Source organism: Buceros rhinoceros, unplaced genomic scaffold, assembly GCF_000710305.1.
Source record: "Buceros rhinoceros silvestris isolate BGI_N320 unplaced genomic scaffold, ASM71030v1 scaffold20131, whole genome shotgun sequence".
Lineage (NCBI taxonomy): Eukaryota > Metazoa > Chordata > Aves > Bucerotiformes > Bucerotidae > Buceros > Buceros rhinoceros.
In genome coordinates this window covers 13,929-24,735 of record NW_010396185.1, presented here as the reverse complement: position 1 = coordinate 24,735, position 10,807 = coordinate 13,929, and the positions used below count along the sequence as shown (strand labels likewise).

The 10,807-nt window shown below is 46.7% G+C and overlaps 1 protein-coding gene across 1 annotated transcript in view; it reads left to right on the top strand.

Moving 5' to 3' along the window:
- Nucleotides 1-181: 181 nt before the first annotated feature.
- Nucleotides 182-10,807, top strand: part of ALG9 (ALG9, alpha-1,2-mannosyltransferase) — a gene marked incomplete at both ends in the record, with an annotated part of 15,909 nt that continues 5,283 nt past the window's right edge. Inside the window, 9 exons of the mRNA XM_010145838.1 lie at nt 182-320; nt 510-644; nt 1,442-1,512; nt 2,411-2,499; nt 3,474-3,609; nt 3,976-4,063; nt 4,206-4,311; nt 8,993-9,115; nt 10,724-10,806. Coding sequence (XP_010144140.1) covers nt 182-320; nt 510-644; nt 1,442-1,512; nt 2,411-2,499; nt 3,474-3,609; nt 3,976-4,063; nt 4,206-4,311; nt 8,993-9,115; nt 10,724-10,806 — 970 coding nt within the window. The remainder of the gene's footprint in view (nt 321-509; nt 645-1,441; nt 1,513-2,410; nt 2,500-3,473; nt 3,610-3,975; nt 4,064-4,205; nt 4,312-8,992; nt 9,116-10,723; nt 10,807) is intronic.

The window sequence follows — 10,807 nt, the reverse complement described above, 5'->3', positions numbered from 1 at the left end:
GGGGATTGGCATCCCCCGAAGGAAGCGCTGAGTGACAGACTCGTCTGTACTGACACGGTGCTTAAACCACAGCGGTGCAGATAGGCTTGTCGGTTCAGTTCTGTGCCTGCTGTCGCATGGCTAGGCTCGATCATATTGCCGAGTCTTCTTGGTGCATATTGGTATTATTTCTTTGGACTAGATCATCTGGGAGCAAAGCAGGACAAGTTTGGGCCCCAGAAGGATCAACAGCTTTCAAGTGTCTCATCTCAGCCAGGTTCTGTGCAGCGCTCTTAAGCAACATCTCTGATTGCGATGAAACATTTAACTACTGGGAACCGGTAAGTGGCTTTCTGTCCTTGGAGACACTTGGGAATTGGTAGCTGGCCTGTGCCCATCTATCCAGAACCTTGTGCCAATCTCTGTGTTTCAAAGAGAAATTTTCTTTCCCAAGAATTCAGAGAGGGGAAATGCAAAACTGTCTGCTCTGTGTGATGTGTATTTATTTATCAATTTAATCTCCATCGTAGACGCACTACCTCGTTTATGGAAAGGGGTTTCAGACGTGGGAATACTCTCCAGCCTATGCCATCCGCTCCTATGCTTACCTGTGGCTTCATGCCTTACCGGCCTTGTTCCACGCTAGAGTTCTACAAACGAACAAGGTAAATCAGATGGATGAAAGGTTTTTTTAGGATGAATGATGATGCCGTAGTCTGTTTCAAACAGCTGCTTTCTTTGTCGTCAGAGGTAAGAGAGTTAGTGTTTATGAAACGCTGATTCGCTTACCAACGCCAGCCTCCCGGTAAGGAACTGCAGGGATTGGGGACTGGCTCAAGGGGATCCAAAAAGTGGTTGGGAAGCTGCAGGGAAATGTTGTTCAGGCTCTGGTTTGGTCGACCGCCTGTCCCAGAGGGGCTGGTAGCTCCATGGCCTTCTGAGTGCGTGCAGGCCTGGGGCAGCCACGGGCTCGCGTTCTCCCGTGTGAGTTTTGCCGTGATGCTTTTGAAGCCTGTATTGTGTTCTCTGCCAGCTATCAGCGACTGGTTTGATTTTTCTTGTCAGTGAACTGTAAAATTAGTATTTTGCAAGGGATCTTGCACACTGAACTCAGAGTTGTAAAAGAAAAAGCACTGAATATGCATTCTGTTCGGATATCCACTGCCATTCTTTTCACGTTTCTGCCCAACAGAAAACAAAAGAGGGCTAATTCTGGTACCTTCAGCGTTCTTTGTTTGCTTTCTGTGTTGTAAAAGATTTGGATGTTAGAGGGCTAGGCCTTGAGCTGCCTGGCTCTTCAGCACCCCTTGGCGTGGGATATGGGCCTGCAAGAAGAGGCTCATTCACCACTGCCAGACTTGTTCCATCCTCTTGAGAATGTTTGTTCTTGGGACCAGCTTGTTAGGAGTTGGTGGATAAGCTTAGTTGCAAACCTTATTCAGACTCTGAGTATGTCTCCTAGGTTCTTATCTTCTATTTCCTCCGATGCTTCCTGGCCTTCCTGAGCTGCATTTGTGAACTCTACTTCTACAAGTGAGTGTTGGGAACTGTCTGTAGTGAATGTTTCTGAGCAATGTGAGTAACATATTCGGTTATTGCCACAGGAAATACACTCTGAAGCTCATGTGTAGATGTGTGGTGAATTGGACTGCTTCCCAGTGAACCTCTAAAATATGTGTTCTCATGCTAACTTAATGAAATATTGGTCAGAATTCCACCGTTAGGATGAAATTGTTTTCTCAGGTCTGCCACCCACATCTCCAGCATTTTGTTGAGTACACTCGTTTTCGCACTGATACCAGCAAGCAGGGTGGGGGTGTTGTAAACTGAGCTGTGCTGGAGGAGAGGCTGGTGCTGCCGTTGCTCGTCACAGTGGATTTGAGTGGAATGCATGGATTGCTGCTGTCTGTAGTGTATCTGCCAATGGTGTTTACATGCGCTAAAAGCAGCAGCCTCAACATATGATTATCTTGTCTGAGCTGGGTTTTTATCTGCTGCCTCTTCATTTGTGGCTTTCTAACTATGACCTTGTGTGACTTTTCTGTTGGCAATAGTCTGGCTTTAAGGATGTGAGCTGTGGCTTTTTGCGTAACGGGATTTTGTGAGGGGTGACAATCTTAGCTAGACTGATGTTGCTATGGCAGTGCAGACTCTGTAGGTTCCTGAGCTTTGCAAGAGTGGACGTGACACCAGTAGAAGCAAAGGCTCTTCTAGAGTTTCGCACTAGTGTAGCTTGTGAACATCTGATATCCCAGGCCAGAGGCAGTCATACTGCTCCTCAGGTGGCCTTCAGGCTGAGTGATGGGAATCACGCACCCGGAAGCTCTCGGGGTTCTCCACGGACCGTGTGTGGTTCTGCATGCATTGGGTACTGTTCTTTTTTGTACTGGGGGATGTTTTTGTGGTGTCTAATTCTCTCTTGCTTCCTCAGGGCTGTGTGCAAGAAGTTTGGCCTGCATGTGAGCCGGTTGATGTTGGCCTTCTTAGTACTCAGCACTGGGATGTTTTGCTCATCTGCCGGTAAGTTTTCTTAGCAACAACACTAACAGTTACTCTGTCGATAGAAAACAAAAACAGGTCCAGAGAGAAGAAAATCCACGGCACTAAAACATCTTTCTAGCAATTGTTTGTTGTATTCTGCTGCGGGTATTTCTCATGGCAGGTGTGATGGCAGAATAAGTCATGGCTCAAATTATGTCCCTTGCATCACTCTCTTACATCGTTCCCTTTCCAGGACATGTTTGTTTCTGTTGCTGCCTCCAGTCTCTCTGCAATGGGCCAGGCCTTTTAAACAGGGTCTTGGCCTTCTTGCCTTGAACGTGTTTTAATCCAAGGAAGAAAGGTCATATTCTGGCATTGTCATTTGCCTTTGTGTCCTCTCCCCTTCTGACTGGTGGTACCCACTCGCCTAGGCAGCCACTGCCAGGCTTCTAAATCACCTGCTGTGGCTATTGAGTAAAGTGCCCAGAAAGACTCTGAGCAAAGGTTTTCTGTATTGTGTGTATACAGAAACTTAAAGGGAATTACCACAACTTAGGAATGCTGAGATTTCCTGTTTTATCTTTTTTGTTTATGATGAGTGGAGAAGGTACTTTCCCTTGCAGTATCATAGGTCTCCTCGTTCTTCACTTACTTTCCACCAGTCTCTGCCCAGTTGTTTCAGAGACTGTACCCAGTCAGCTCATATTTTCTGCTGCCACTACCAGAGTATAGAGGGTGCAGCAAGTGTTACAAGCGGTAACCGCGGATATTGTCAACTGGGTACCACTGCTAAGAGCCACCAACTAAAGAGGCGTTCATATTTAAAGGAAATATGTCTGGTCTTGGCAGAACACGAAAAAGAATCATCTTCTTCTTTCATTGAAATGAGAGTGTCCAGTGTAGCATTCCAGCTCTGCTGGAATGAGTGAGAGGTGATTAGCCTTACTTCGGCCTCATGCATTTCTCCCGTTGTGGGAAAGCTCTGCTCACCTCTTTCCTTCCTTGCATTGCAGCTTTCCTGCCGAGCAGTTTCTGCATGTACACCACGGTGATTGCCATGACTGGCTGGTATATGGACAAGACCTCTGTAGCAGTGCTGGGGGTGGCAGCTGGGAGCCTGCTGGGCTGGCCCTTCAGTGCAGCTCTTGGGTAAGGAGAGGAGGGCTCTGCAGTGTTGCACTTTGTCAAATGTTTCTTGCCTGGTGGGGAGAATGTAGGGGCTGGAGAGCTGGAGGGAGAAACTAGCAGGGGCTGAGCCTCCAGCCTAGTCCTGGATCACTGCTACAGACTTCCATAGCCTGATTTCTTTGCTTTTGAGGAACTTAGATTGGGAAGATGTCCTGACCCTAATATACTGAGAGTAAAACCTCTGTCTGATGTCTGGAATATGGAGTAGAAGCAGAGCTCAGTGAAGTGACGGTTCCTTTCCAGCTGCTGCCCCACTTATTTGAAGGGGCAGGGGAACCTGGAGGAGGAAGGACAAAGTCTCCAGTTGATACCTGGTCTCTCTTTCAGGCTTCCTATTGCCTTTGACTTGTTGATACTGAAGAAGAGGTGGAAAAGTTTCCTGAACTGGTGTGTGGTGTCGTTGATCCTGTTTTTGGTAAGTGCCTGTAACAACGCAAAGAGGGGATGGATTGGGTTTGCAATAGAAGGGATGGGTTCAATTAAGAAAATCACATGGAGCTTTTGGGGAATCCAGCCAAAAGCTGCTGGCACTTTAAGTAATAGATGTTTTCTTCCAGGTGCCCTTGGTAGTTGTGGACAGCTATTACTACGGGAAGCTGGTGGTTGCACCTCTAAACATTGTTTTGTACAATGTCTTCACCTCTCACGGACCTGATCTCTACGGTGAGTTGAAGATAACAAGGCAGGGAGGGAGCCGGCGGTTTTCTTGCTGCCGTCCTGCCACCGGGACCCAGCAGGTCTGGATCGCGCAGCCTGGGTTTGCCGGTCGAGAGCAGCAGCAGGGACGCAGTTTCAGCTCTTTGCCGCATGATGTCTGTCTCGAGCTGGGCATCGGCAGCCACTGTCGGGTTCCTCCACTCTCTGAATTAAGCTGCTGCTGTTTGCTTTCGAGTTCTGTAAATCCTCGTGAGATGTCTCAGCGTCACCGTAGAGAACTGTTAGTAGCAAACGTGTCTGGGTGCTACACGAGTGCAGTGGGCCCAAGTGACACGTGTTTTTGTCAGCTTTAATCGAGTTCTTGGCTGTTGTTCCTCACAGTTGGGGTGCAGAACCTGGAAAGTGTGTGACAGTGCAGGAGCCGTAGTTCTTTCTGGTCCCATCAGGTCTCTGCAGACTTCCTGAGCCCATGCTGTGCCTTGGGAATCTCCTTGCTTACTGGCAGTGTATGGCCTGGGCTTTGCTGGCAAGCAGGATCTAGGTTACTGTAAAGGCATCCCATCTGCAGGTAGATCATCTGCCTACGAGGGGTTCCCTGCTACTGGTGATTTAGGATACTGTGTGACCCAAATCTGGGGTCTGAACCTTGGCAGCAATGCTGTGGTGTTTGTTTGGGAGCTGCCGCTGCACTAGGTTGATCCTACCACATACTTCTAGAGGTGAAGAGTGGAAAAGTAGTCCGTTTCTAGCAGGGCTTCACAGGGCCTGGTGGGGAGCTTAGGGTGCAGGGACCCTGCGTCACCTCTGTTATCTGTTTAAGCCCTGTGGAGATGCTCTGGGAGGGATTTGGCAGTGGTTAGCAGCAAGGCTTTCTTGGGCAGTGCCCTGCAGGCCGTGTTTGTTGGTTCATTTCAAGGGTTGTTTTGGGTGGTGCCAAGTGGTGACTTGTTACTTGTGCCGTGGCACAGCAGGGCAGCAGCTCCTTTGCCATGGTTCTTCATCTCTGCAGGAAGGCTCTGAGGTCTGTTGCTGTGAATTTTCTGTAAGTAATCTCCAGGCTCTGCGTCTGATAGATTTTGGCATGGGCTTGTGCCTGACCTTTTCCACACTGGAGCATGAGTTGTTTCCAGAAGCCTGCAGGGGCTAATCTATTCTGAAGTGTTTTATTCATAGTGACAATCATATAACATCCTCAGGCTAGTAAAAGAGCATGCTTGAAATTGCTCTTTAATGCAGTGTGGCCAGGACAATGCTGTGTGTTTAGAGAACTTCAAAACACTTGAGTAAAATAACACTATTAGGGATGTGAGAGGCTGGCCAATCCCTTTTGGCTTTGGACCTGGGATCTCCCAACTTTCACATGATGGGAGCAGGAACTGCTAGAGGTTGCGGAGTCATCAACCCATATAATCTTCAGTGTAAACACTCCACTCTTCCCTTTTGCTTGTAGACTGAAGTTTAGGAGACAAGGTTCGATTGTTTGGGGTTTTTTTGTCTTTAACAGTACGCTCCTGGATAAACACAGCCTGTGTAATATTTCCCTAGGGTGATTAGGTTTCCTCAGCCAAGGGAAACTAACTTCTAAGAGTATATCCCTAGGCCTGATTCTGAGGCTTTGGGATGCTTTTGTGAACGTATGTTCTAAGAATGCATTATTTGTAGCAAAAGTTTTGTCCCGCTTCCTGTGATCAGAGCCTTGGCTGTGGCTCGCGGTGTGCTGGTGCTTCAGGAAGCTGTGTTCAGCTTGGGCGGAATGTGCTGGAGCTGACTGAATGACACCTTGCTCTGTGGAGTCCTGGTTCTTTAAATGAAATGCAGAAAGCAGACTGTTTATTATACCAGCAGTGAATCAGACTTGCTTAGAATGAGGGCTGTGACTCACAATCAAATTATTGTGGCTTAGTTACTGCTCAACTGCTGAGCTACAGTTCCTGTCTGCGTGCAGGCTTTCAGCCTGTGACAAACACAGGGTGGGGCACCTTAGCTGAAGCCTGGTTTACGATTCTGCTTTCTCCTCAGCTGCCCTCACCACTGCTGTGGTCAAGCTGCAGCTTGGTAGCTTGTTAAGTTCTATTAACTGGTGTGTGAGTTTGATTTCTAGAATTGTTCCTGGAGCCTGTCACAGAGCTCAAAGTTCAAACCAGTTCTGGCTCTGTGTCTGACAGTGCTTCCAGCTGGTTGTCCCCATGGAACCACAGTGCCATGCACTCACTGGGCCACAGTGTTCTTCCCACTGCTTTCATCAGTCTCTCTCCTACAGCCCACATCTGCTCAAATCCAGTATGTGGGACACTTGCGGGGAGTTAAATCGTCTGTCATGCTCTGAAGGTGATTCTGCAGAAGCGTGTTCCCATCAGTACTGTGCATGGAGAGTTCCTCAGTGACCCTCCCTTCTTGAAAGATGTTGTTCTGGGACAGAACTTCTTATGTGCAGTGGGGTTCTTCCTGTTTTACATGGCAGTTCTTCCTCAGATCAGCTTGAGCTCTTGTGGATCACAAGAATAAAAGCGTTTTGCCCAGGGAGGCGCTGAGTCTGGATGCCTCTGAATGAGTGAGTCATCGCAGTGACCAGACCTGCTGCCTTTGCCTGCTGTCTGTGAATTAGTTAACTTGATTGTGTAATGCTCTCTTCTCCTCTCATTTTTTTCCCATTTTTTTCTCCCTCACCAGAGAAGAAAATCCCTCATTGGAAAAGGAGGGGAGGTTCCAGTGCTTAGTTCTTGAGGACAGTTAGTCGCCCTGCAAAAAAATAGAAGAAAGTGGCTGTAGGCTACAAGTCTCAGTCCCTTTTTTTTATATAAGGAGAGACTTTTGTGTTCCATAGAAGTAGTTACTAGAGTGGCCTTAGCAGAATTAACCCCGCTGTAAGTCTTCAGAAACCTGTGCTATTGTCTCAGAAGAGAATCTGGAGGCAGCAGGCCTGGGAAGAAACCAAAACCTCCTTTTTATACACTTTTTCTAGATGTTCCCTGAAGGTTTTACAGTGTGATACCCCAGACTGCCTCAGGTTTTCCCTCACAGACGTATCCCAGTCAGCAGCTCTGATTTCTAGGAAGGATAGTGTGGTTCAGTCCTAAAATGATCTGCTTTTTGCATGTGTTCAAGATCTGTCACAGTGAGTATTTAGAGTTGCAGTTCTTAAATATGGGGAGTCACCAAGAGAGTCTGGAGGAGGAGGAAGGGACGTTGGCACTATTGCAGCGTTGCCATACAGACAGATAACTCTCATGTCCATCACTTGACGTGATCTTTCAATCTTCTGAATCCCATATTCAGCCACAGGCTGAAAATTGTGCTCATGTGGAACTTGCAAGAATTATGAGGCAGATGGAGGGAGAGAGAGAAGGTGAACTCCCTGAAGGTCTCCTGCTTTCTCAAATCCAAATCTGTAATTGCTCTTTGCTTTCAATGCTAAGAGCTAAAGGTTTCCTGAAACTTAGTTGCTTGGACTTGGCCTTAGTAATTCCGACGACATGTCTCTGACGTTACTAGTGCAGTTCCTAATGATAGTTCGCTGTAGGAGCTGCAGAGGTTTCGGGTTTTCCTTGCTGTTTTTCAGTTGTCTGATTAATTTCAACATGGACCCTGTTTAAGTGGCTCTGATTGCAGGAAATTGCTGTGGCATGTGACACATGTCACAACAGCGCAGTGATTAAAGCCCCCGCGTGTCATTTACTGACTGATTGAGCTAATCACAGTGAGAGAGTGGCAAATGTGTGGAGAGGAACTGGCATTCCTTATTGTTCAGGATCTTAAGCATCCAGAATTAAGAGTCCAAATAAATGACAGTTGGACTGGAATTTCTCTCGGTTTATATTTGTTGAAGCTTGCGACCAATAGCCAAGTATGTCATGCTCGGGGACAGAGGTGGCTTGCTCCTGTTTGAAGCTACGCTATAAGAACAAATTGAAGTAGGGACGTTTTAAATGGTGTGGTCCCTAAGGAGGTACCAAAACTAGCATCTGGGTGAACTTTAGTGGCAGGGCCTTTGTCTGGGTGAAGCGTGACTGTGAACTCTTTTTCTTGTTCCTTTTTAGTAAGTTTTCTGTTTCTGCCAACATGGACTATGCGCCATCGCTCCAGAATTACAACGATCTGTTATTGATGTAGTGTGTTTTTGTGCTATTCCTCTGTTACTTCTTTGCAATTAGAAAGAATGAATTTGGAGTCACATTTCCCAGTTTCCACCTCTACTTTCTTGCTGTGTAGGCTTCCTTAACACAAGGGTGAGTTCTGTGTCAGAGAACTCTGCTGGGCTGTGATTCCTGAGCAGCAGGTGTGGTACTGACTACGGCACAGTGGAAAAGGATGGAGAAAAATAATTTCTGAAGAAGAAAGTGATGAAGTTTCTCGGGCAGGCATAATTGTGAGGTGCTCTGGTGCCTTTGTGTGGCTATTGACTAACTCTCACACTGCTGTTACGGCAATTTTATGAGCGAGGGGCGTAACCACGAGACTGCTTTGGAATGGCTCAGGCTCATTCCATGGGGCTACATCCTCTGTGCAGCTGCAAGATCTTCTGTCCGCACCCTTTCCATTCTTTGGTTCCAATACACTTGCAGTGGGGAGAATTGATGTCTGCTGATGATTTCAGTTCATGCCAGGCAGAGAAAGAACAAAGCTGCTGATATATCTAGATCTACTACATGATCGTATTTAAAAACTGTTCCTTTATCTTGTCCTTTAGGTACGGAACCCTGGTCCTTCTATTTCATCAACGGCTTTCTGAATTTCAATGTGGCGTTTATATTAGCACTGCTTGCACTGCCACTGACTTGTCTCATGGAGTGTCTGCTTCAGAAATTTCATGGTGAGTGCTTGTAAGACAGCTGTGAGAGCCAAGCACAGGCAGCCTGGATCTCAGCCGTGTTACTAAAGGGAGAGCTTGCCTGCCAAAGAGCAGCTTTCCTTTATTGGAAGTGAAACTAGGCTCAGGGAAAGTCTTTGGAGTAAGAGGAAAGTTCCTAGAGCTCATTACTCAGTTCGCGACTGACCCCACAGTGGAGCTGCTGTGTAGAAGGAACACGCAGTGAGGTGCGTCTGCTCGTGTACTCTCTGCAAAAGGGCAGAACCACATTTTCTTCCATTGTTACTTTTTTATACCACTGCCAGGACATTTTCTGCAGCATCTTGAGAGAACAGTTACTTCCTTTCTGATTGTTGGGGCTGAGCTTACAAAGAGGCATCCTCTGACCTCTGCTGCTGCTGCTCATGTTGAGATTGAACCTGGACTCTTTTGGGCACTGTGAAAGACACCCTTCAACTCCCATGCTTTGGGAAGTGTCCCCACAGATGTGGGTGAACTGAGAGTAGAGAAAGGAGGAACCAGAATGTTCCCTACTTCATGTTGGACTTCTTAAATAAAATGACATCAGTTTAAACACGTGACATGTAGCAAGAGACTCCAGAGAGGTGAAAGGTGTTGAGGAAATGTGAATTATTCTCTGCTGTCTTCCTAAGGAAGATTAATAAAGCGTCAGCAGCAGCCTCCAGATTCGTCGTTCCAGTTTGTGCTTTGCTCTCTGTTTTTTTATTGAGTACAAGAAACAATCATATCATAATCGTTGCTGAGAATGTATATTAATGGGTATTTGCCTATATCTGTACCTTGGATACGACTGACATTCTGTCAGAAACCAGTTCAAGCTCAGTAGGAGATCCTGTAAATGCCAGATCTCCTGCTGTTCACTTGGTGTTCTTGTACTTAACAGCAGGACCAATTCTGCCAAGTGCTTTGTTGTTACTGTCTGTGAAATGCTGTTAGCTTAATTGCTTAACTCTGCTGTTTGGAGTAGCAAGGGGGCAGAAAAGGGACTGAAAATTGTCAGGCACTGTAGAGCCCTCCTCAGTGTGACTAAAATTCAGGGTAATTGTTGTTATTTTTGAATCAGTTATTCCCTCCCCTAGGCAGAAGGTGCCTGAGAGACCTCTCATGCTGTTATTTTTGTAATGAAGCAATGAAAGTTGTGGAACAGTCACTAAACAACCATTTGTAAGTGAAAGGGTAGATCCAGAGATCCTTTCTGGTCTCTGTATGTATAGTGTAATACACAGCAGGAGATCTGGTACGTTTGACTACCCGTTTAGATGGATCAGCTCCTGATGGGTTTTGGTCTTGCTTGGATTCAGTAATGCAGTCCCTTATTTTCTGCGGTTGGTCTCCTAAGGTCTGTTGAAATTGTTAGTATCGTAGGAATCTACAGAAATCCTCTGATCAGAATTCTGTACTGACTGTTTGGACGTGTTATCTGGATTTTAGCAACACGGCTGCTCCCAACAAGGTGTGTTTGTGTCTGAAGGCAATAGCTTGGCTCTGAAGAATGGGCTTTTGAATGTGAGGTGTGGTTGTACGAGAGGGGGAATAGAATAAGCCCCTCATTCTTACCGTACTACTTGGCTGAGCGTTTGTTTCTTTCAGTTCAGAATCTGGGCCGTCCCTACTGGCTGACACTAGCTCCTATGTACATTTGGATCATCATTTTCTTCAGTCAGCCCCACAAAG